At 37.2% G+C, this 27,541-nt stretch overlaps 1 protein-coding gene across 2 annotated transcripts in view; it reads right to left on the reverse strand.

Moving 5' to 3' along the window:
- Nucleotides 1–27,541, reverse strand: part of tspan4a (tetraspanin 4a) — a 206,174-nt gene that overhangs the window by 154,399 nt on the left and 24,234 nt on the right. The window contains exon 2 of one of the 2 annotated variants that reach the window (XM_051960604.1): nt 18,057–18,136. In XM_051960604.1, coding sequence (XP_051816564.1) covers nt 18,057–18,119 — 63 coding nt within the window. In that variant the 5' untranslated portion in view covers nt 18,120–18,136. Of the gene's footprint in view, nt 1–18,056; nt 18,908–27,541 lie in introns of those variants that run through there. The other variant, XM_051960600.1, reaches the window with a different exon arrangement.

The following is a 27,541-nucleotide window of genomic DNA, read 5'->3' on the forward strand; positions in this document are numbered from 1 at the left end:
TTTTAAATTTTCTGTTAAACACACGTTTTATCATATTTTCAACATATTTCATCCGATCTTAATCAAAATTGATACAAAACACGTTTGAAGAACTCCAAACCTTCCCCATATGTTTAATTTGACATATTATGTGTCCATTGGCGAACATACTTTTCTTTCGTGTCGTCAAATCAATTCAAAATGCTAACATGTTTAAATTTCAGTTTCATGTATTTTCGCCACCAGGGGGCAGCAGAGACAAAACAAAAACTGGGCAGTGCTAATCATACTCCTCTAATAAATTAAATGTAGAAACATAATCTCATGTTTTTAAAACAATCAAGCTGTACGAGTCACAGTAGCTGCTAAAAAGCTTGTTGATAATCTTAAAATTTCCGCCATTTTTATTTTATTTTTAAACACATTTTTGATACTCTTTTCAACATGTTTAATCTGATCTTAGTCAGACTTGGTACGAAACATGTTTGAAGGACCCCAAACATTGGCAATATTTTTTATTACCTCTGCCAAGGACGTTATGTGACACCCGGCGTCCGTCTGTCTGTCCGTCTGTCTGTTAGCAAGATAACTCAAAAACGCCTGGGCAGATTCACATGAAATTTTGAGGGGATGTAGACTATGGTAAGAGGAAGAGCTGATTTAATTTTGGTGGCAATCCGGAAAGGATCCTGGATTCTGGATCACTTTGAATTTTTTATTTATTAGTATATTTTAGTATGTGGTCCAAAATATGACAAAAACATCATAGGTTAGTATGCCGTCCAACAAATTGGAACAAGGTGCCCAGATAGCTCAAGTGGTTTAGAAGGAGATTCATAAACAGAACTGTGTCAGAGATGCAGGTTCAATTCCAGCTCGTGATCCTTTACTGCATGGGTTTCCTGTTTTCCTCTCTATCCTTGGTGGAGGTCTGCACTCTCTGAGTGCTTTTCTAGTTTGAGATGTCATTTATTGTTTTTGCATGGTTGGCTAACAAACCAAAGCTGTGGTCAAAAAAAAAGTCAGTTTCACGCAGTTTTGCCACGAGGAGGAACTACAGTCCAAAACAAAAATTGCTCACTTCTAATTGCCCTCCACAAATAAATTATATTGTAGAAACATAATCCAAGTTTTAAAATAATCAACCTTTATGGGTCACCTTAGAGCCTGTTGACGAATCTTAAACTTCTCCGCCATTTTGACTTTTACTGTTAAACAGATTTTTGATGTTTCGACATATTTCGTCCGATCTTCATCAAAATTGGTACAAAACATGTTTGAAGGACCCCAAACATTCCCCACATGTTTGAGTGGACATATCATGTATCAGGATTGGTGAATGGAATCAATTCACATCACTGTATCGACTGAATTCTTCATGTAATTGGAACAAAATGTGACTTAAGTATATGGACTAAAAGTAAGACAAGTGTGTTAAGTTTAGCCATCAGGGGAGGCGCTATACCAATAAAACTATAAAAGTTCAGGATAAATGACTTATCCTTCATGATACTCAAAGCCAGAAATATTAACAGCTGCAATCACAGGAAGTTTTCAACAATCACACCAGGAATCGCAGCCTATTTGAGTTTGCAGTTTAGCTCTAAATGAATGTAATTTTGAATATTTTGAACAAAGTGGAAGTACAAATGACAGACAGACAAAAAGTTCAGGCTACAGGAAAGATTTGAGAAGTTTCTATTGACTAGCAGATGTTTTTTTTTATTTGTTATGATGCCGTGTTGCCCTTGGAATTGATTGTACTCGTTGTGAATCTACAGTATGTGACACCCTCTATTTTTAGAACCTTCATTCAAACAATGAAAACTCAAAAATATGTTTACAAGGAAACTAGAATAATCACCTCGCAGCTGCACGCTCTACCGAGACCTGCTGATGAAATGGAAGTTGTCTTTATGTTGACGTGTGATCTCAGACAATCTTTTTCACAAAGTCTGAAACATCTTCAGCTGCAGCACAGAAGATCCACACAACCAGCACAGTTATGGGTTTAAACAATGTCCAGGAAAGAGTTTTTGCAGAACAGTGACCTTTAGGATGTAAAATGTCAGCACTTTATCATTTTTTTCTAATCTACATGAAATTCTGCCATAATTAGTGCATGAATCCTTGACTCACAGCCATAAACTTGTTTTATGAGGCCACAGAAACCTTGACCTTTGATTGCCTAAATCTAATTGAGTCCAAGCGGATGTTTGTGCCAAATCTGAGGAAGTTCCCTGAAGGTGTTTTAGAGATGCGACAGTCAGGTAACAGATGGACGGACAAGCTAAAAACATAACGCCGGAGGCTAAAACAGAAGAAACACAACTTCACCTGAGAAGGAAGAATGAAAAAAATGTCTGCAGAGATCAAAACTTTAGCGACATGTGAAGCAGAAACAGCTTGACTGTCAGACCGATGCAGCTTCAAGTCATCAAACCAGACAGGAAAGTTGTTTAGTCTACAAGTACTGGTGAGATTTCCACCTCTTCACAACAAGATACAGACCAGATGAATAAACCAGCAGAGTTGATTCTGACAGAATCCATCAGATATGATTTCCATCATGTGTTTACTGGTGCCAAAACTAAATTCTTTAAAAAAATATTTTTTCTGAAGTTTGACCTGTGAATACGTTCTCTCATAACAACACCTATGAGGCCAATTTCAGGGTCAGTATCTGCAGAAATAAGAAATAAAACTTCCACAGCCATAAAATGTGGTGAAAACACAGACAGAAAAGTTTATAGGAGATCAGAATGATGGAATGGATCCAGTAGAGGACATATTTATAATTTATAGATATTGTTGCTATAACAAGGGGAGAAATGTGCAGAATTTCCAAATAAATGTGGAATTGTGTCTCCATAAAGTTCCTGTAAGGGTATATGTGTGTGTGTGTGTGTGTGTGTGTGTGTGTGTGTGTGTGTGTGTGTGTGTGTGTGTGTGTGTGTGTGTGTGTGTTTGTGTGTGGATGGATGAATCCATATTTCTACTAAAGTACAGTCTTTGCTCAACATCTCACCAACTTTAGAGGCTCTAACATCAGGAGAATCTGATGTGTGGAAAGTTTGACCAGACAAAGTTTCAGATTTTTGCTATTTGTACGTAGTACTTGTCCGCCATGACCAAAGATGTATGCAAAATAACTGAAAGTTGTCCATAATAACTCAAAACTCATCCAAAATTAGCAAAAAAACAAAAACAAAAACAAAAAAATCCAAAGCAAGATACGGACAGTCCAAATTGACTTGATCTTCACAGGAACATTTAGCAAAACAAACCTCATATGTTGTTAAATTTCCACAGGAACACCAGTTTTTGTGAGTTATTTAGCATGTATTCTCCAGTCGGAGGTCATTAAGCATGGCAGAAGACGTTGTCATGGTGCCTCTTTACTCACTAAACCTCCACATCACTGTTCCTGCCAATGCAGAACTGAAAATATGGAAGCATCTTGTAATTCTGCACATCTACCATGACTATCTAGACGTCTATGAACACCAACATCTAGCCCTCTATGAACACCAAAATCTAGACCTCCATGAACATCTAGATCTCTATGAACACCAACATCTAGACACCTATGGACATCTAGACCTCCATGAACATCTAGACCTCTATGAACACCAACATCTAGACCTCCATGAACACCAACATCTAGACCTCTATGAACACCAGGTTCTGGTTCCTACCAGTGAATCCACATCAACATTTAGTCTAAACATCTAAAAACTTTGTCTGGTCAAACTTTCCACTTTAACATCAGATTCTACTGATGTTAGAGCCTCAAAAGTTGGTGAGATGTCGATCAAAGACTGTGTTTTAACCCTAACCCTAACCCTGGGCTCCACAAGGAACAGTCCTGGCTCCATTCCTGTTCACTCTGTATACATCTGACTTCAACTACAGCACTGAGTCCTGCCACATTCAGAAATACTCTGATGACACTGCTATCGTGGCATGTATCAGAAATGGACATGAAGCTGAATACAGAGATCTGATAAGTGCCTTCAGTGACTGGAGTCACAAAAACTGCTGCTACTCAACGCCTCAAAGACAAAGCAAATGATCATAGATTTCCGCAGATCCAAACCCCCTCTTCAGCCAGTGAACACTTGTGGACATCGAGATAGTGACATATAAATATTTAGGTGTCCACCTTGATAATAAGTTGGACTGGTCTACAAACGTAGACTTCATCTACAAAAAGGGCCAGAGCCGACTTTATTGCCTCAGAAGACTTCGATCACTAGACATGTGCAGTAAGATGCTGCGGATGTTTTATCAGTCTGTGGTAGCAAGTGTCCTGTTTTATGCTGCAGTCTGCTGAGGAGGCAGCATAAAACAGAAGGATGCAAGGCGTCTGAACAAACTGATTAAAAAAGCTGCTCTGTGGTTGGAATCACAATGAACACATTGGAGGATGAGGTGGAGAGACGGGCACTGAGCAAGATGGAAACATGTAGAAACATGTAACCATCCATAGATAAATGTTTATAGGAACTTTATGGAACATAGTACCAAGACTGTTTGGAAATTTTGCATTTTTTTTCCATTTTTAAGGTCCAATAACTATAAATATGTCCTCTGCTGGATCCATTCAATCATTCAGAACTACTAGAAACGATTCTGTCTTTGTTTTCACCACGTTTCTCATTTAATGAAAAGTTAAATTTCAGGAGTTACTGAACCCTGAAAATGGCATCGCAGGTGTTTTTATGGGGGAAAACAAAAATTCCTACGTCTGAAACATGAAATTCTCAAAATTCAGCCAAAAATATTTGACAGGAATTAAGTTTCGGGTCTCCAATAACACATAAGTGAACTCTAAATGAAATCTGAATCAGAACCACAGTTAATATAAAATATAAAGAATAAAGATGCGGCAGGTATAAAAGTCCTGTATGTGGACTCATATTGTTCCTCCACCTGAACTGCAAAGTGGTATAAATTTGCCTCTGATGGTATTAATGGAAGTCGACACTGTCAAGGTTTATAGAAATCATCACGGATCTTCAGCCTGGAGGGTTTTTCTCTCTCCCTGTTTGCAGGTTTCTCATCTTGTCGTCGATATGAATCTGCGACGTGACAAATTACTGAACATTTTCGTCGTTTTGCAGACAGCCTGATTGTTTCTGTCACCGACGCTGTGTTTGTATTACAGATATTACAGAGGAGGTTTTACGCTCTGGTGGGTTTACTCAGCAGCGAGTGAGATTCTCTTATTTATAAATCTGATATCCGCGGTGCTAAGCGCTTGTTGCTATGGTGTTGTTATTTTTGCCAGTTAAGCAGCGAGGCCAGTTCTGTTCTGTCTTTCTTCTTTCTGTTTGTCTCAGTGGAACTTAAGCTCCATAAAATCAGCCATTCCACCAGCACATACTTTACAGTCCTGGGAGGCTGTTTATTGATTCTGTTTATGGTGTTTTCGGATTTAAAAACAACCCAGGAAGCTTCAGTTTGTGTTAATTATGTAACGACAACCGCAGTTTAACCAGTGTTTGGCCACCAGGGGCAGCAGAGAGGAGAAACCTGGTGATGCAACATTTCTTTTTATTGCTTAGCTGGATTTTTTGTTATTAATAATTCAATACTTTAAGTCTCCCAACAGATAACATGACAAAGACAACATTTCAAGATGTTAAATTTTAAACTGAAAACGTAACCAAGATCGTTCGCAGTTGATTTTCTGTTGTTCAGCTAACTGGTGACCTTCTGAACTCAAAGCAGAAGATATTGGGTGTTTTTTCACTCATTTTGGTTCATTTTTCACTGCCTAAAATCGTTATATTTCATCAAATTCCATGTCTTGTTTAAAAATTAAACAGTTTTCTGTTTGGATTTCTCAGCGTAAAGTATGAGAAGAACCGTCAAAAAGTTCAAAATCTTTCCATTTTCACAGTTACTGACTCTGAAAAGTGGTGTACTGTTGGCATTTTTGCAAATAAATCATGACTTTCAGTTTGAATTTGACGTAGATACAGAGTCACAAAGCCTCGTGGGGAGGAGGTCAGGGTGGATGGAGGGACAAAACTTGTTACTGATACTTTTGACAACTTGGCATGGCACCAAAATGTCGCACTAATAAATGTACTTTTGTAATTAGACTCTGTTTAAGAGCCTAATTCAACCATATTTAAGCTTAAATTGGCATTATTCCATCAACATCCCTTCATGCTGTTTGACACATTTAAAATCTGTCAACAATTGGCCGTCCATCCACCCTGACCTGCTCCCTATAAGCTTTGGGCTCAGTAACTCTAACACCTTCTCCTTTAAAGGCATGGTTTATTTTTTAAATGTCCAAATTATACCATTGATCAAGCTAGAAACTGTGAACTTATAATCAGTTTTTCAACTTCTACTTATCTCTGACTTGAATTTAATTTAGAAAACGGAATCAAATCTAAGCCTAAGTTCTCTTTTATTCTATGTCTTGTTCAAAAATTGCCAAAAATAAAGTTTTCTGTGGTTTTCTAAGCGTCACATATGAGTAGGATCGTCAAAACGTTCCAGATCTTTCTATTTCCACAGTAGCTGGCTCTTAAAACTAGTGCATTTTGGCAATTTTGTAAATAAAACATGACTTTCAGTTTGAATTTGATGTAAATATAGAGTTACAAAGCCTCATAGGGAGGAGGTCAGGGTGGATGGATGGGCCAAAATCTGTTACTATTATTTTTTTGACAAATTTTTAAAAAAAGAGAGAGGCATGTGTTATAAAGTAACTTTAATAAAATAGCATGATTTTAAGCTCTGATGTGTTTTTTTAAGCATCACATATGAGTAGGACCGTCAAAAAGTTCAAAAATCTTTCTGTCACAGTTCCTGGCTATGAAAAATTGTGGTTTTTGGCATTTTTTAAAGGAAAACTACCCCGGGATGTGTGTTAATTGGGTATTTGTATTTGAATCAGGCTACTGGCTTCATTTATCTGAAAAAATCAGGTTCATTTCTGCCGAGAAGCTGCTCTGAAACAAAAAGAGTTTAGCAATAATCTCCATCTCATATAAAACAGACTTTCCTCCCTCTGTCTCCGTCTCGTCGTTGCTGTTATTTTATTCTTCTCCCAGATCTTATTTAGGGGGAAGTGGTTCTAAATAAATGGGAGCTTTATAGCCGGCAGCTTTAATGTGCAATCGATAGATCAGAGAAACGTCATCTCTCAGTAATAAAGGCTGCAGACGGCGGCTCTTTGTGGGCCTTCGTCACTCTCTGTAATCCTCTGCTATCTGCTCACAATGAAATGTATTATTTTCTGAGCTGAAGTGGGATCGAAGGAAGTTCACGCCTGAGTTGCTCGTCGCCGCAGCGTTAGCGGCAGCCGATACAGTGTGGACGGCTTCCTTTGTGTTGACAGCTGCTGGAGTGTGTTCTCCTGTAAATAAACGCTCCCCAGGTCATCGCAGGCAGCTTATCACGCCTCCTAGTTACTCTTTATTGTGACAAAGCCTCCCGGAGCTGCAGTAATTATGGTGGCAGCAGAGAAAGGAGAGCTGGTGGAGTTACAGAGCTGCAAAACCTTGTATGAAGGGTGTCAGGGTGGATGGACGGGTCTAAACTGGGGACTTTAACCCTCATAACACCAAGTTCTTTCTGCTTCAGTCACATTTTACTCACAGTGGGCTCATTTTTTACTGCAAAATAATCTTTTGTGAAGTTTCTCTATACAAAACCTTGTATGGAGGAGGCCAGGGTGGATGGATGGGTCTAAACTGGGGACTTTAACCCCCTATAACACCAAGTGTTTTCTGCTTTGTTCATATTTTTACTAACAATAGGCTCATTTTTTTCACTGCAATGTATTCTTTTGGGCAGTATTTCCCCAGAAAACCCTTTAGGGAGGAGGTCAGGGTGGACAGACAGGCCAAAACTGAGGACTTTAACCACTACAACCCCTGCTTTAGTCATATTTGCACTCACTGCGGGCTCATTTTTCACTGCAGTGTAGTCTGTTGTGCAGCATGACACAGTTAGAATGGGAACAGAGGTCATACATATTACAGATATTTTACTTACATTTTTAATTATTTTTGTTTTGGCTTTGATAAATGTATGTGTGTCAGTTTCACAGTTTTGTAAAGCCGACACGCCTCTTGACGTGGTTCAGTTATAGAGCCACAAAACCTTGTATGGAGGAGGTCAGGGTGGATGGACAGGTCAAAACTGGGGACTTTAACCCTCATAACACCAAGTTTTTTCTGCTTCAGTCACATTTCTACTCACTGTGGGCTCATTTTTTCACTGCAATTTAGTCTTTTGTGCAGCATGACACAGTTAGACTGATAATTTAGTCGCCTGATTGTTGGTCACTAATGGCTCCACAGTTGGTGTAAGAAGCAACAAAAAATACATTTTTCACAGAATCTGTCTGGAGAAGGTTGTTTGGTTTGTTGGGGGGTGGGTGGGGGTAAATGATCCTTTTGTTTCTTGTTTTTTTTTGTGAAATATTATAGTTTTATCTTAGTTTTGTTGTTTTTTTCCACCTGAAAGACACATCACAGATGGTTAGACCAAAATTTGAAAAAAAGAATGTTGATGGAATAGTACAATTTCAAGCTCAAATATGGTTCAACTGGGCTCTCAAACAGTGTCTAACTTACAAAGGTAGAGTTATCAGTGCAACTTTCATCAGGCAGCTGCTAATAAATTAGCCGCTAATAAATGAAGCTCTGCAACTTAGACAATGTGTAGGAGCCGGATTCAGCCACATTCAAACTGAAAATCAAGATAATACATCAAGATCCCTTAACACTAAAAAAGACAGAAGTACACTGACAGTCATTAAAAACTTTGAGACCATATTTTTCAACATAAGTTTTATTTTGAAGCCCAAACTGGATTTTCTTCATATGAGTCATTTGTTTAACATGTTGGCATACAGAAACAAAAATCTAAAGTTTCAAGAATGATTTCAAAATAAAGAATTTTACAAAAGAAAACGGCACCTGCCAAACACAAAGTCACAACAGTCAATACCGAGTATGGCCTCCATTTGCTTCGATGCAGGCAGCAATCCGTCGGCGCATGCTTTGGACCAGGCTTCTGATTGTGGGTTGGGAACAGCCCATACGCCTGGATACATCACTGTAGCTCAAACCGGCCTCCACCATACCCAGTGCCCGGAGACGTTGTTCATGTGATAGACGCGGCATGATGCTGTTCACTGGACTAACAATGGGGGCCTTTTTTGGGCCTTTATATAGGCCTTCAAAACCCATTCTCAAATTGTGCAGATACTCACTGAGTATTGCTTGGTGTGTATTTGGTTCACTTTTGCAAAGTGACCAACCCATGTGCAATGAATCATGACAAAATGACAACTCATCATTATCTCACCTACCAGGGCACTAGATCATCAGTAAATCCACCATGAATAATTACAACCCCCCTACAAGTAGAAATCTGAGTACATTTCTACCTCAAAGTTTCTATAGAGCTCCGGGAGATGACGTCACACAATCCCGGCATGCAACAGTCGAAATCAAAACACCGCCATATTGGCAGGAAGGCGCGCTGTTTAAACTACTGCCAGCTAACTCCTAAACGTTCTTCAGCGTCGACATCAGAGATATGGTGGACAGTTGTTGTGCCCCGGGATGCCAGAACAGCCGAGGACGAGCAAAGGGGAGAGCATTTTATCGGATTCCCAAAGATCCTGAAAGACGACAGAGGTGGATCACTGCCATAAAACGCGCAAGAAGCGAGCAGAAGAAAACGGAGTGGTGGGAACCCGCAGGCAACGGATTCCCCTTATGTAGCGACCACTTTGTATCAGGTACAGAATCCGTTTCCTAAGCTTTATATCTGATCGCGTAATTTCTAGCAATATGATGCTGATATGTTTCATGTTAAGTCAACTAAGAGATTTTGAAACATCTGTAATTACTAAACCTGTATGGTTTAGTAAGCTAAGTTAAGTTAAGCTAAGTAAAGCTACACTTACCTTCCCAGTGACGACAGCGATATCCTTCGCAGGAAGACTCCAGATCTGAATCCCGGTGACAAAGTTAGCCTGTGTCCATTTATACCCCTCAAGGCTTTTATAGGCTTTAAGAGATTCACCGGAGTAGGATGAAGGAAAATTTATCAGGTAATTGTAGATGTCAGGGTACCGCAGGTCCGGTAAAAGGTCCGCTCCGACCGCCTCAAGATTCTTAAATAAGATACCGGGGGCATGATATGGATCGGATATGTTTAGTTTGTCCAGTTTGTTTGTATATTTTATATCATTTGATTTAAAATGAAAAGTAAACTCAGACGGCGTAAATTTTCTACCAGCGCCATTCATTTTGAAGCGGTTTCCTGCCAACATGGCGGCGTAAACAAACGGAGTCACGTGACGTCCGGAGCTCTATAGTCTGTCAGTATAAGTTTTGGGCCGTCCATCCACCCCGATCTCCTTCCTTTTAAGCTTTAAAGCTTTGTGACTCCATCAATACATCAACTGCTCTTTTAAAGGTGTGTTTTCTTTATAAAATGACACCATTTATCAAAGTGTGAAAATATTGATTCATTTATTCAAGATTCATGAACCAGGATTCAGAAAGGTGTTCTTCCAGTTCCTGTCTGATAAATGAGCTTCAGAAGGTCGACAGTTCACTGCTTTCATTTCAAACCAGGAGTCAGCATTTCCTCCAGCTGTGAGCCTTTAACCTCATCGATTTAAACCTCGGCTCTTTTTGTAAACCTGGAAATGTTGTTTAATGTCTGAATTTAACCAACACCACCAGTTATGTTAGGATAAACAGCCTGTTTAGTGACACACACTTTCATTTTATCCTTACAGAAATTAATATATCTGAGAGAGTGTCAGCGTAAACTCCAGCGTCAGCATTCCTGCTCTCACATTTTGGCAAATCAGCAATAAAGCTGCATAACGGGTGATTTTCTGGCCCGATCAATTTGTCATCTCAGACTGACAGCAGCAGGAAGCACATAAACACATTAACGCTGCTTTTCTCTCTTCAGGTTTGTTCTCACTAATTTATGGCACTTATTCTTCTCTTGATGGCTGATTAAAGTTATTTTTAGTGAATAACTTTTAACAGAAACAGTGTGAACATTTGCTAGTGTCTGAGGTGAAGGTGGAAAATGTCACTCATAAAAATAATATGATCAAGTTAAGTGAGAGTTCTTAATGAGAAGGTTTTTAAATAAATTATCTTTCTGTACAGAAGACAGTTCTGAGTTCTTCATGTTGTTCTGGTTCCACAGAGCTGCAGGACTTTAGAGTGAAAAATGAACCACAGTGAAGAAAAACATGGACATATGTTACATATTTCATTCATTTTAGACTCATTTTGAGCCATTTAAGATAAATTTGGAATCATTTAAGACAATCTTTAAGTAATTGTGGACAAGTTTCAAGTAATTTCGGGCAGAATGAGTCAGTCTGGACTAAATGTGTGAAATAAATACATGTCCATTTTTCTTTCTGATTTCAAGACATTTATGAGTTCTCTCGAGTTCTTCATGGTTGTTCATCACAGTGAAGAAAAACAAGACCGAAACTGCTGCTAGGAGTTCAAAAGGGTTGATTTAAAATAGACTTTTCACATCTACTGCTTCAAACAACAAGCAAGGAACCCGATTGTACTAAAGACTTTGTCAAATCATAATTCTAGACACCTCATAAAAAGACAGAAAATTGTGCTTTTTATAATAAACCTGCAGTACAGAATTTTGATCTCCCCCTCCTGGCAGTGAGAGGTATTACACACACAACAAGCATCAATGCCGACGACTTTCCTCGCCTTTCTGGTAAACATTTTGCTTCTTGTTGAGAATCAAACTTTTTTTGGTTGATTTCTTGGTTTTCCCACCAAAGTTTTTCCATCATCAGCTCTGAATAACCAACCTTTGCTCAGTAGCTTAAAATCCACCACTAGAACTGCACATAAGCATGAAATTTAACCACAAAAAAATGATTTAAAACTCAGATAAACTGTGATATACGTTGCACTCTGTCATTTTATGTTATTAGAAATCGCAGCATAAGTATCCGTCACTATGCAGACGATGCTGTGCTGTATCTCTGTGAATTCATATGATTTCAATGCAGTCAGTGTCTTGATTGCAGCTATTTCTGATGGCAGGCATCTCTGAATCCAGGCATGAATTAAAACTCTGATCAGATTTCCAAATCTTTGTCAGTATGCAGACAATACTGCTCTGTATATAGACTCAAATAATTAAATATATATTAAATATATATATATATATATATATATATATATATATATATATATATATACTAAATAAATATAGAAATATATCTACTAAATATTGCACAAACTGTTGGCACATATATTTATGTTGCAGGTTTGTATATATTGTATATATTAGTGTGTCTCTTTATACTTATATTGTCTTTATGAGAGTGTTTTTATATTGTCTTATGGCTGAAAGTGGGACCAGGGTCCAATTTCATATTGTTTCATGTGCAAATGTGGAATGATACGACAATAAAGAACCTTTGACCTTTGACCTTTTTGACCTTTTAATTGTAGGTCAATCAACGTCTTGATTAAATCTGACATGAGCTCAAACTTTGACCCCTAGTGGTTTAACCACACACAGAATTCATGGTTTAATACATTTTTGCATACAGGTGTGATAAAAAAGGAGATTCTAGTGATAAAAATGGTGTCAAGTTTTCTTGATCAGTAGTCGGCTTTATCAATTAACTGAATGACTGTTTTGTTTTGGCAGGGAATTTAAAATCACTTCACTCATTTACATGTAAGAATCCTGCACTGTAACTTTAGTTTTCATGTCTTTCATCCATCTGTTGAGTCTCTAATGGATCATTCAAGTACTAAACTACAGAAAGCTTTTGGTCATATTGCTGCCGTCTGGTACGAAAACCACCAAAAACCAAACAACTCCAAAGAAACTGAGGACTTCATAGATCTGACCATCTACAGAGTTACATCTTAAAGCAGGACTGGATTCATTTAATGGAAAAACATATACAAATCTAACTTTGACTCACAGAAAAAATGAGTTTTTAGGATTTAAATCGACTTTAAAAGAACCCCACTGTTGGACTCGTTTCTCTGAACTTTTCCATAAAAACAATCCCAGAATTGTCTTTTCTCCCGCTTATAGTTTTAAAGTTTTGTTTATCCTCTCCAGACTATTACTGCGACCAGCCGAGCGTCGCTAAATTCAATGAATTTCGGTGCCTGCTTTGGAGATGGCGGCCGTTGAAGTGAAGTGAAAAGTTTCCAAAGAACATTTTTTACATCAGTGGGTTTGGAGATGATCAAAAAGGTTTTCTGGTAGTAAAAAAAAAACTCAGCCTGACGTGTGCTCTTGATCATTTCCTAACAAGTTTATAGAAGTGGTTTGGAAGTTGTTCTTGGGCTCATTTCCTGCAGGTTTAAAACTACTTTAATTAAATTGGCGGTAAAGAAAACTTTTCTGTCGTCTCTGTGTGCAGACAAACCTGAAGTTTTACAAAAGAACTGCCTTAAAACAGTTAAAATTCTTTCTTCATGGTGGCATTATGTTTGAAAAAGTCCATTCAGCTTCATTTCAATCTGTGAAGGAGTCTATTAGATCTCAGTACTGAAGATAATCGAATTGTGGTTTGATTACTGAAATTATTCTGGGCCAAAACAACACAATAAAAGGGATAACGGTATTTAGAGCTGATACAGTTGTAGTTTTTATCATAAAAATGAAAAGTTGGTATCAAAATTTTGAATAATACAAACTCTAACACAAAACAGCCTTGAAATGCCTTTTTTTAAATTGATCTTTTATATGATTAAAAGATCTTCTTACAGCATTTACCCCTCAGTTATTACTCTGAACCTTTAGGAATTTTTAGCTTGTTACGGAATTGTGTTAAAGGAAAGTGTTTTTAGCAAATTTTTAAACAAGATGCCTTCCCTTGGCCACTTATTTAATCTCACTGCATCCCAGAGGACTCTATTTTGGGCTCAATCTTTCTTCGTCTTTTTTATGTTATTAGAAATTGTAACATAAATTCTGTAACTACGCAGACGATACCGCTCTGTATACATCTATTAAGTCTAATGATTGCAGTTCAATCAACGTCTTGATTGCCGACATTTCTGACTCCATCTAGAGATGACTCTTAGCTCTGATTTGTAGGTGTAATTCCACCCAAAAATCATGGTTTTGTACGTTGTCTGTGTAGGTTCTCATTCATCCAGGTCATGGTTATCCAAAGTAGTTTAAATCAATCCACTGGACTTTAAGAAAGTTCCTTGAAGACGTTCTTAAAGTCCAGTGGATTTTAAGAACTGAAGAACTGAAGAAGCCTCTTAGTTGAGAGATGAAACGTCTTCAAGGAACTTTCTTAAAGTCCAGTGGATTGATTTAAACTATTTTGGGCATGTTTTGTACATTTTCGTACACTGGTGTCATAAGGGAAGGAACATAATTTCCGTCACTACGCAGACGATACCGCTCTGTATGTCTTTGCAAACTCCAATTATTTCCATTCATTGACCGAACGTTTCCTTCCAATCACAATCTGTTAACACTATTAGAAATCACAACATATATTTCCACTACGCAGATGATACCGCTCTGTATGTCTGTATTAAGTCAAATTATTTCCATTCAATCAATGCTTTGATTGCAGGCAAGCATCTTTAAATCTGTGGAGGACTTGAAACTCTGGCCTCTAGGGGTGTATCGGAACACAAAAATCACCATAGTTTGGTACATTTGTGGACACTAGAGCGCATAATTTGTGGCAGAAAGTAAACGATGCAAATGTGAGAAATGTCTTTATCAATTAGTGGCATTATCATTCAGTCATCAACAGATTGTTTTAGTCAGCAGATTTGTGATGTGGACAATTTCAGAGCCTATTTGAACCATTTTTGAGACATTCTGGATAAGTTTTCAGTGATTTGCAGTGTTACAGCAGCAAAGATAGTGCAAACAATCAAGAAATATCAGTAGAAAAATAGAAAATAAACCTAAAATATACAAAGTGCAGACTCTCTAAATCCCTCCACATATCAATGGTATTATGCAGATTCTTTATGATTAGAAATGTAGATAGAGAAGTGTTAATATCGCACAGATTAGTCACTAAGTAGAAAAATAACGATATTCCACAAAATTAAAGTTATTCCAACCAGATCGGGGCAAACAAACCTGATCAGAACATCTGCTAATCCTTTTTATTTGGCATCATTGTAATATCATTTCTGTTTTCTGTCCAAGTGAGATTAAAAACGTCGTCAAAAGAACAGATTTTAAACGTCAAAACTCGTTCCCGAGCTTCCTTCTGATGTGTTCAGAAGCAGGTTTTCCATTAAAGGAGCTGCTCTGCTCACCTGCAGCATCATAATGTGATTGGCTGCTGAGGAGGAGGAGGCTGAAGCTCATCGCGGTCGTTATTTATCTCCGGCAGCGACACACAAACAGCAGCAGGGCGCTAACGGCTAACCCCTCAGACAGCGGTTTGTGCTCGACAGAAGCTGTGGAGGTGAAGAGGTCGCTCGTTCCTCCGGGGAGATTACATCTCTGCGGCCAGATTGCATTTCAGCATCCAAGGCCTCGACTCATTCTGCTGCCAATAAGAGCCGACAAATCACAGAGAGCAACCCGAGACTCACACCGAAGCTGCAGCAGATCCAAGGATGTGGCAGGAGATGGAGACATTGGAAAAGTTTGGAAGAACTTGACTAGAAACTTTGGGATGGACGGGAAATTTAGACATGGTTTATTTATAGCAGAGAGGGATTGAACCATCACAATCCCAAAAGGTTAGAAAGACAAGGTGGCTTTAAAGAAACCAACAAAACCACACCTCATTCATCAGAAACGGGGGAAATAGAAAAGAAAAACGAGCTAAAACTGAGTTTAAAATCAGGATCACTGTCGGATTTTAAAAAATTGGCAAAAATAAAGCTTTAGTTTTAATCAGATTCTGTAAAATAATAAAAATTCTGCCGTCCTCTGTGTAACTGTAAAACTGAGACTGACTGAGCTGTGATGAACAGTCAGGTGAGAAAAATTCAGAATTTTCAGGTGAACTGCAGGCAGCGTTTCCATAGAGCGGAGTGGAAAATCCAGATAATTCATGAAAATTCTTTTGTTTTACATGCCATGTTCAAAAAATTTTACCAAAAATAAACATTGCACTTCAACTAGATTCTGTAAATAAAATAAAAATTCTGCCGTCCTCTGTGTAACTGTAAAACCAGGACTGATTCATCTCTGACCAACAGTCAGGAGACAAAAATAACTTAGTCGTCACCATTAAAAAAAAAAAAAAGTATTTATTTAACTGTCTGAATCTCAAAACTTGCTGCTGGGTTTGAAAGGCGAGTTTTCTTTAAAATATACCCAAGTTCTACCACTTATCAGTGCAAAAAACTGTAAAAACAAGGGGAAAAAGCCTGAAACAGAAAGAATTATTGGATTTTAACAATAAAACAGTCCATGAACTAATCATCTAGAACTCTTTATTTGCAACAATAACCAAATCTAAGCTTGCAATCATGATATTTCATCAAAATCAGCAATTTTCTACATGTTTTATTTAAAAAATTGCCAAAAATGAACAGTTCACAATAGACAGATTCTGTAAAAAACTAAAAATTCTGCTCTCCACTGTGCAACCAAGAAGCCATCACTGATTGAGCTGTGACCAACAGCCAAGAGACAAGAATTCAGAGAGTTTTCAGGTAAAATGCAGGCAGTGTTTCCACAGAACAGGATGGAAAATAACTAAGAACATATAGTTATCCTCAGAAACTCAACCTGTAGCATATTATATGACAACGGCATCAACAAAATCACAACTCCTTCATCAGAAATTAGAAAAAGAGACAAAGAAACATCAGATTTCCAACTTTCTTTGAACTAATCATCTGTGACACCCTGAAAAAATCCGCTCAAAAATCCATCAAAATTATTGTCCATTTAAAAATGCACCAAAGATAAACCTTTTGTTTGGACCAGATTTTGTAAGATCATAAAAATTCTGCACACTTCAACACAACCGTGAAGCTATGACTGACTGAACTGTGACCAACAGTCAGGTGATAAAAATTCAGAGAGTTTTCAGGTGAGCTGCAGGCAGTGTTTCCACAGAACAGCATGAAAAATTAAAACACCAATAGTTAAATATTCACATATTCACAGAGACTCAACCTGCAGCAGAATGCACGATGACTGTTTGTGGCTAAAGAGACAGAAAGCAAGTTAGCTTTTAAAAATCTACAAAATCCCACCTCATTCATCAGAAATTAGAAAAAGAGGGAAAAAAACATCAGATTTCCATTTTCTTTGAAGTAATTGTCTGTGACACGCTGGAAAAAAGAGCTCAAACTCAGGACAATTCATCAAAATCACTGTCAGATTTAGAAATCCACCAAAAATAAACCTTATGTTGTAACCACATTCTATAAAATAAGAAAAATTCCGGGATCTTTGGTGTAACTGGAAAATCAAAACTGACTCAGCTGTGAGCAACAGCCAGATGATAAAAATTCATACAGTTTTCAAGTGAACTACCGTTTCCGCACAGCAAAGAGGAAAATAATAAAAAACATCGATATTTGTTCACCCTCAGAGACTGAACCTGCAGCAGATGTTTGAGGTCCGGCTGGAGAAGATGTCAGACTTCATGTCAGAGCTCAGACAGCAGCACAAGTCAAACAGCAAACTGATCCCAGAGCAGCAGAAACACTCATTAACTCACAGCAGCAGCAGCAGCTCAGCAAACAATGAAACACCCACTCAGGAAAACAGAGCAGCAGAAACCCACTCAGGACCAGAGCAGCAGAACACCCACTCAGGAAACAGAACAGCAAACACCCACTCAGGACCACAGAGCTGCTACCCACTCGCATGCACGCGTGGAACCGCCAGAGAGGAGACAGAGGACGGAGGAGACCAGAACTTCTCCGGTCCTCCACCAGACAGCGGAGCCTCGTGCTGCTCCTGTCCGCCTCCTGCGCCTCTCTGCGCGGCCACAGAGCTCTGGGAGTCAGGACCGCGGAGCTGCTCTCCATTCAGGACCCATAAAACCAGCGGAACGTGGAGCAGAAGAAGCCGTGGAGACTCACCCAGAAGAGCAGGTTGAAGAAGACCATCCCGTACCTCAGAGCCATCATGCAGCCCTCCGCCATCCTGCAGCGCCGCAGCTCTAGGAGGAAGATGAAGGACAGGTCCAGGTAAAACACCACGTACTTCTTCCCGGGAGCGCAGCGCCCCGTGGACGTCTGCGGACCTTTGGTCGTGTGGAAACCGAACGCGAACGGCGGCCGCTTGTACTCGAACTCGCCGCTGAATCGGTGGAAGCCGGAGGTGAACGGCGGCGTGTCCGGTTTGCTGTCCAGGGACGGACTGCGCCGATACGGAGTCTCATCGGTGCTGGAGCGTCTCATGGCGGAGCTCAGGTGGGAGCGGGACTCACCTGGACGCGGGGAGGTGAGGGGGCGGCAGCAGCAGGGGGAGGGAGGAACGGTTCTGATCTGATCCGGCTGTCGGTGTGTGAGTTCAGGACATCATCCCGACACCTGCCCCGCTCTCTGATCCGTCCAGCACCGGAGTCAGGGTCGGACCGAGGAGCCGCTGCTGCCGGTTCATCTCACCTGGACTCGGCAGCAGGTGACCCGGATTCACCTGACGGACGGGCTCTGCTCACATGCACGAGAGGAACCGACAGAGAGGAGATGAGAGGACGGAGGAGAGCCGAACTTCTCTGATCCTCCACCGGATCCGGTCAGACAGCGGAGCTTCGTCCTACTCCTGTCCGCCTCCTGCGCCTCTCTACGCGGTCACAGAGCTCCGGGAGTCCTCGGGGGTCATGGCGGAGCGGCACCAGGAGGCAGCGGGACAGTTTCCTCCAGCAGCCGGAGAATCACTGCAGTGAGAGCGGCTCCAGCCCGGTGCCTCCTCCCTCCGTCCCCCCGCCCTCCCGGTTCTCTCTCACCGGCTCCGGTGCTCGCTCGGTTCCCCCCCCTGCTCCCCCCTCCTCCCCCCTCCTCTCTCCGGTTACCGTCCAGCGCGGCGGACACGAGCAGTCGTTCATATTCAGGCCACGCCCCCTCCACCCCGCACGGACCAATCAGAGCATCGCGGCGCCAGCCTCCCTCGTGCACGCGCCAAACACGCCCCTAAATCTAGCGGAGAACACATGTACGGTGTGTGCGTGCGTGCATGAATAAAACCATGCGTGCACGCACATACACACCGTGCATGCGTTGTGCTTGTGTGAGTGTGCACAAGTTGAAAAAGCACGTGCATGGCGTGTGTGCATGAACGCGCTTCTTCCTGCTGCACTGTAAAAAAAAACTCCTAAGTAAATAATCTGACAGCAAAAGAGAAAGAACAGCAGAAAACATCTGTAAAATTATATTTTATTAAAGTTAAATACCATAATTAATGTTACTATAAGTTTACTCTCAATAAATTTAAATATCTGTAAATTAATTTTTTTGCACATTTAAATACAGTTTTTAAAAGTGTAGTTTCACAGTGACACAAATAATCTTTCTTTCAAAAATAAAAATGAATAATTTTATTTTTACAAATTTAAATGCAGTAAAAACAAAATTACAGTTTTGACACACTGTAAATTTAAATCAAATACATATTTTTGATGAGGACATAATTTATGGATTTGGTGGATTTTTTATTGTTATTTTGTTTTGTTTCTGTATAATCAACATGTAAACCTTTCTGTAAAACATTTTTTAAAATGAACAATATCATTAAATATCTGCAAATTCATATTTTAGCTGATTTAAACACAGTAAATTACATTACTTTGAGTTTTCTTTCCAAAAATGTAAATATCTGTAACACAATTTTATTTTTGCATTTTTTATACAGTACAAATATCAGTTTAGAGTGACACACTGTGAAAGAACAAATTACCCTTTCACACATTCTTGACATGGAAATAATTTACAGTTTTTACATTTTTGTAAAACAAAATGTAAAAAAAAATAACAATGGCAGCAAATATCTGTAAATTTATATTTTTAATCAATTTGTCAGTTTTTAAAATTTAAATACAGTCATTTATATTTTTTATTTCAAATAATGTAAATGTCTGTAAATGAACATTTTATTCAAATATTATTACAATAATTTACAACGCGGTAATTTTTCTTTCACATAACGGTAAATATCTGTGATTCTGTTTTTGCATTTTTCAATACAGAAAAACAAAAATGTGCATTTACAGAGACACACTGTAGAAGAATAAATTTAAGTAAAATACATAGTCTGTTGAGAACATAATTTACAGTTTTGATCTGTGTTTTTATTATTGCTTAATTTTGTTTTGTTTCGTCAACATGTAAATTAATATTTTCTATGAAACAAAATGAGAAAATGACAAAAAAACAGAAAATATCTGTAAATGAACCATTTTTTTCCAGGTTTTAATTTACAACGTGTTAATTTCTCTTTCAAATAATGTAAAAAAATGTAATTTTATTTTTACACATTTTAAAACATTAAAAAAGTGCAGTTTTACAGAAAGAATAAATTCCTATTCATTAAATATTCTTCACATGGACATTATTTACAGCTTTGACCTGTATTTTTTAAATTTTAATTTTAATTTTATTTACTATTATTTTATCACATTTTTATGTGCATTAATAGATGATGCACATGCACATAATTTTAGAAAAAAACTTTTTTAAAATCAGTAAAATAACAAATAAAAGTTATTTACCATTTTTCAATCCTTAATAAACACAAATTGTCTTTAAAATACAGCAAACATCTGTAAAATAATTTTTTTTTTTTTTTAGCTTGTTTTAAATTACAGTCACACATTGTAAAATTAATAACTTTTTGTACATTTTTTTATTTGGTCATTTAAATATTTAGAGTTTTGACCTGTTTTATTCTGTTCTTTTTATTATTGTTTTTACAGTCACAATATAAATAAATACTCTTTCTTGTATGAGTTTAGTAGTCATCATCTTTATATCTTTTAAATAAAAAACTACAGGGAAATTTTGACAAAATAACTGTTTAAAAAAATTAATTTGCCAATTTTTAAATAATTTTCTTTTCAAAAGAGCAAATATCTGTAAAATGACAGAAACATAGGTATCTGGCCCCAGACTGAGCCTTTCGATCCATGTAGAGAATAAAATGTCATATTTAAGCAGAAAGCAGCTCATTTTAAATGTCATTTATGTGTTTAATTGGTTTATTCTGCTGAATGTAAACATCAGGACTCTGAACAAACACTAAACGTTCACCGGCCTCCTGTGGTGGCGGCTTTGAAGTCCTCAGCGTGTACAAATACTGCAAAAAAAACTACTTTTTACCGCAGCAGGGAAACGCGACACACAGCGTGATGAAAGTTAACGTGAAGGTTAGTAGATGGAGAACCGTAAACCATCAAACCATCAGTCTGTGGTTTAAAGCTGCTTCAGCAGTTTGAGTTTCCATGAGACCAGAAAATTATTCAGAGATGTTTGACCTGCTGCAGTTTCACATTATGCAACCACAAAATTCAAGATTCCACTTCATGCTGTTAACATGAAGCAGTTCACAGTTTCTATGGCTCTTTTAAAGGTGACCTGTCAGTAGGAGGAGGTTATAAATGAAGGTTAAAGCAGCTAAAGGTCCGTTTATAGCGACTGATGAAGTGCCTTTAGGCGAAACACTCAACCTGAAGCTGCTCCTGATAACAGCTGAGCAGCTTTTAGGGTACCAGTGAGGTGTTTTTAGTGAATAAAAGGGAAAAAATCAAGAAACTCCTGGTTTTTGTTCTCCACTGGTTGTTTCACTGTCTGTAGTTGGCCCCGCCCCCTTCAGGAAGAAGACTCTCTCTGTATCTTTGATTTACAGCAGAAAAAAACAGCTTCTATTTTATTTCTGAGGTTAATTCTCAGCTGAGTCGTCATTTTTAACAGCAGTGTTGTCTAAGTGAAGTGATAAAACCCCGTACAAAACGTTTTTTTTAGGAATTTTAGTTCCGTTTTAAAACTAAGCGATGTCTAGAGGTTGACTGAATAATTTGTCGTCACCTGTAGATCTATTCGGACTAGAAAATGGAGCTTTCTCAAATAACTAAACTTTCAAATTTTTCTAAGGAATCTTGGTGCCTTAAACCTAAAATGAAACATCAGCGAAAATAAAATTATGGTTCACGCCAACATCCTGACTTTCAAAATAAAAGTCTGAAAGTTGTTTTTCAAATGCCACTGAAACGTCATTGTAGAAATGCAACAATAAGAAATCCTGGAATCCTTAAATTAATATTTGTTGCACAGAACTCAATTTAATACATCCTTTAGACCAAAGCTGCAGAAAAAAGTCTAAACTTTTCCACGTTAACTTTACTGAAATCTCCAAAAATTGCATTGTTTTATAAATATTTGTTTTTGTTACTGAAAAGAAAAATTATTTATGAGAAGGATTGAAATGTGGTACTTTTATTTTATAAAATATTCCAGATTTGTTAAATTATGCATATTATGCAAACATATTAATTTTCATGTTGACTGTAAAAAATATAAATAAAAAAACTGATCAAAACTATAAATAAAGTTCTTTTTTTAACAAGTAACATTTACTTTTTTACTATTAAACTATTTTATTTCATGTAAATTTACTTAAAATGTCACATTTACATTCTGGTGCATGTGAGTCCCTCCCGTTGAAACTATTGGTCCTCGACTGGGTTCCAGCAGAGTTTTTGTTAAATTTTTTGCAGTTTTTCCTTTTGTATGTTACAGTAATGCATGTTTTTGTCTTTATGCTTTTTGTCTGGCACCTTTGCAACCATGTTTACACTTTTTCTCTTTTTTAGATTTTTACAGTGCAGGAATTTGTGGAGCTTTAACATCCATTAGATCAAAATTATGCAGATTAAACACCGTCAAAGTTGATTTCCCTTTTTGTTTTCTGAACACAAACAACTTCCAGAGCAGAAAATCAAACCGTTCCGTTCTAATTCTCAACCCTGGTGTCGTTTCCGGTAAAAGGAAACGACGGCGGATCAGCTGGAAGGAATAAATGTTTTTAGTCATGAGGGATTCCAGATTTATGGAGCAGAAAACCCAAAACCAATGAAAGCTGAATGAAAACAGATCAATTATTTAAAGCCTTGTAGTGAAAAAACTGTAATAGAATGAAAAAGGGAAACAGGTAACATTATTATTGATCTGAAAACGCTGCAGCTTCTTTTCGTTTATTCTCTATAACTTAATACTGAATAAGGTGTAAATATGATGATATAACTTTGATGCAGAACAGCAGAAGAACTGAAATAAACCCTCAGAATCACGACGACAGCTTCAACCTTGACTGGATCTAAATTTACCAGAAGAAAAACGGAGCCTCGGATAGTAAAAGAATTCTAACAGAACCTGAAAAGAAAGAATTATTCTGCAGAAAAGCCGCATTTATGTCACAAACTGACAGATTCAGATATAAAAATCTAATAAATGCAGCAACACACGATCACTCAGGTCATAAATATGTCAGATAAAAGCTTTAATATCTCCAAAAACATTCGATTATTATCATAGATTACTATTATATTATGTATACTGTATATAAAATGTTACTATTACTCCTCAGGTTTATTTTTGTGAATAGTTTTTCATAATTTTTAGCACCAAACTCATCCCAAAACTTGAACAAAAGCTCAAAAACTTATGTATCAAAATTTAATAGCTCCATTACGAAATATTGGCAGTAATTCTTCGTACGGTTTTTACTTCGTAAAAGAAACTGTTCAAAATCCCCATTCATTATGTGTCTCATCTTTCTAATATTTTGACTTGTTTTTGTAGGTTTTTTTGTGTTTTTTTGTCTCACTTCTGTTGTTTGTCTGTTCTTTGTTGTTTTGTTTCTTGCTTTTGTCAATTTTTGTCATTAGTGTAATTTTTTTTGCTTAATTTTTTGCACTTTTTTGTCAGATTTGCCATTTTATCTCATATTTTTGTTGTTTTGTTTCTCATTTTTGTCATTTTATCTCATTTTTTGTTGTTTTTTTCTCGTTTTTGTCATTTTGTCTCATATTTTTGTTTTTGTTTCTCGTTTTTGTCATTTTGTCTCATGTTTTTGATGTTTTGTTTTTCGTTTTTGTCATTTTGTCTCATATTTTTGATGTTTTGTTTCTCGTTTTTGTCATTTTGTCTCATATTTTTGATGTTTTGTTTCTTGTTTTGTCATTTTATCTCATATTTTTGTTTTTGTTTCTCGTTTTTGTCATTTTGTCTCATGTTTTTGATGTTTTGTTTTTCGTTTTTGTCATTTTGTCTCATATTTTTGATGTTTTGTTTCTCGTTTTTGTCATTTTGTCTCATATTTTTGATGTTTTGTTTCTTGTTTTTGTCATTTTGTCTCATGTTTTTGATGTTTTGTTTCTCGTTTATGTCATTTTGTCTCATATTTTTGATGTTTTGTTTCTCGTTTTTGTCATTTTGTCTCATATTTTTGATGTTTTGTTTCTCGTTTTTGTCATTTTGTCTGTTTTAGATGTTTTGTTTCTCGTTTTTGTCATTTTGTCTCATATTTTTGATGTTTTGTTTCTCGTTTTTGTCATTTTGTCTCATGTTTTTGATGTTTTGTTTCTCGTTTTTGTCATTTTGTCTCATCTTTTTGTTGTTTGTTTCTCGTTTTTGTCATTTTGTCTCTTCTTTATGTTGTTTTGTTTCTGGTTTTTGTCATTTTGTCTCATTTTTTGTTGTTCTGTTTCTCATTTTTGTCACTTTGTCTCATTTTTTGTTGCATTGTGATTTTTTGGCCTTTTTTGTCTGCCTTTTATGGTTTTGATCATAAAGTAAATCCTCTGTGGTTCAGTTCCAGGTGACTAAATGTTGTGTTCCTTTGTAGACACTCCGTGATCTGGAAGTTGTAATGAGGAAATGATAAACTGAGGATGAATGTGGATGAAACTAAATTTATTTTTCAGGTTGTTCATGATGTTTTGGTGTGATCATTTTTGCACTAAAACAAAGGAAACGTGGAGTTGGGTTTTTTTGGGGTTTTTTTGCTGTGATTTTTCCGATCCTCCTCAGTTCTAGACGAACACTGAGAGCCTTATAGAAACAATGAACCCTACAGACTGTAATTTACACATTAACGTAATAAAAATCTAATAATAAGTGACACTAATGAGTAAATAATCAACTCAGAGTGAAGAATGAGTCCCACCCCGGTGTCTGATTGTTTAACGAGGGGATTTAACAGCTCCTGATTGTGAACTAAAAGATGGAATTATGACGTTAATGCAGCGGAGGAAGGACTTTCCTTAATGAACCGTGAGAAACACGTGTGTTAAACGTGTTAGAGCTGCTGCTGGAGCGATGTAAATGTAATTACAGACAAAAGAAGAAGAAACGCTGAGAGTTTGTGGGCAGCATGAGAAGAAAAGCTGCATTCACTCTTCAGTATTCTGAGCATTAAAGCTAATAAATGCTAAACAGAAAGCAGCTGCTGGGACCTGGAATGGAAACGAGTCGACACGCTGCGTCCGGACAGGAAAGGTCACCGATGTTTAAGCCGGAGAAGAAGTGGTCGTGTTTCCTAGAAGTTCACCTTGAACGCTGCACATTTCTGCAGATTCCAGACTTCAGGATTCCTGCAGCTTCGCTGCTGAAGATGAAACTGAATTTTCGACGTTTTCTCTCCAGGTGGTCAGAAGCATCGGTAGAAATGAATGCTAATGTGGCTCTGGTTCCTCCAGGAACTCCTCAAACTTCATCTCTGTCAGTCTCACGTCTTTACTGCAGAGGAGCCGTTATAGAAACACAGAAATCAGAAACGCTAAGAGATTTAGAAATTTATGAGACTGTTAGCTTTAATTTTAGCTTTTAACTTTCATTTCATCATAAAGTAAAATAATAGATTGTTCATTGTTCTTTGGTCGTTTTGTGTCTCGTTTTATTTTTGTTGTTTTTTTGTCTCATTTGTGTCGTTTGTTCATTTTATTTTCACTAACTTTTTTGTCTAATTTTTTTCTTTTTTGTTTCGTATCATTTGTCTCATGTTTTTGTTGTTTTGCGTCTCATTTTTGTCCTTATTTTTGTTGTTTTTTGTCTCCTTTGTTCATTTTATTTTCACTCTGTAAATTTTTTGTCTAATTTTTTTCTTTTGTGTTTTGTTTCGTATCATTTGTCTCTTGTTTTTGTTGTTTTGTGTTTCCTTTTTGTCTCGCTTGTGTTTTTTGTATAATTTGTGTCATTTTGTGAGCATTTGTGTTGTTTACTTTTTATCTGTGCAACTTTTGTCTAATTTTTGTCTCTTTTTTTATGTCATTTGTCTAATTTTTTGTTATTTTGTGTCTCATTTTCATAATATTTTGTCTCCTTTTGTCTCACTTGTGTCGTTTATCTCAAGTTTTTGTCATTTTGTTTCTGGTTTTTGTCGTTTTGTGTTTCCTTTTGTCTCGCTTGTGTTTTTTGTCTTATTTTCGCCATTTTGTGTTTTGATTTATATGTTGCTTTTCTGTGTTTTGTTGCTTTGTAACTTTTTTGTTTGGCTTCGTGTCGTTTGTCTCATTGTTTGTCATTTTGTTTCTCATTTTTGTAATATTCTGTCTTGATTTTGTGCTTTTTTGTCTGACTTTTGTCGTTTGTCCATTACTTTTGCTGCTTTGTTACTTTTTTGTCTCATCACTCCACCATTTCTAGCATGCAACTTTAATTTGTATCATCTTTTTTTATTCTGTCATATTTAAATGTTTTAAAGTGCAGTATATATTTAAAAATACTCTTTTATGTCTTTTTTAAGGTCAAAACCTTTGTTTGTAAATTTATTGTATTTCTGACTTTACAGATAGTTTCTGTTATTTTAACAATTTTACAGAATTTTACGGGTTTTTAACATAGTTTTTTTTGGTGTCGTTGCTGAAATATTTCCACATTTTTTAACGTAAATATTTTTACAGTGTAGGTTTTTTCTTTCATGTTTTTCCACTGAGTTTGTTGAATGTAATGTAAATATTTGCATCACTTTCTGGTCCTTTTGGTGTCGCTGAGTGTTCCTGAATCAGTGGAACTCTTCATGATTCAAACCACTGGGAGGTAAATGAGGAAATGAACGTTTAATTATTGATGCAGCTTTTCCAGACCTCCTCCTCCATCAGCTTTAATTAAGTTTGTCGTTGTCATCAGCGAGTTTGTTGTTGGATTAAACAACACGAGCTTCAGCTAATAGCGTAGCATCCATGTATGTTTAAACTGTGATTGCACCAGAATGAGACGTTTAAACACGATCAGCTGCTGAAATATTCACAGCTAAACACCATGAAATATTCAGTTATGAAAGCTGCTGGAGTTTCACCAGAACGTCATCACGGCTAAAACGTTCAATAAACGGGTAAGAGAGGTGATCATGAACGACATCTATGAGGCGAAAACAAGGTCAGGAAGTGGCATTGAGGTCCGGTGTGTTTACCTGTTTGTTGTTTTATTTGTGTCATTTTGTGAGCATTTGTGTTGTTTATTTTTTTATCTGTGCAACTTTTTGTCTAATTTGTGTCTCTTTTTTATGCTGTTTGTCTCATTTTTTGTCATTTTGTGTCTCATTTTCATCATATTTTCTGTCATTTTCATCATAT

This window comes from Acanthochromis polyacanthus, chromosome 2 (assembly GCF_021347895.1).
Source record: "Acanthochromis polyacanthus isolate Apoly-LR-REF ecotype Palm Island chromosome 2, KAUST_Apoly_ChrSc, whole genome shotgun sequence".
Classification (NCBI taxonomy): domain Eukaryota; kingdom Metazoa; phylum Chordata; class Actinopteri; family Pomacentridae; genus Acanthochromis; species Acanthochromis polyacanthus.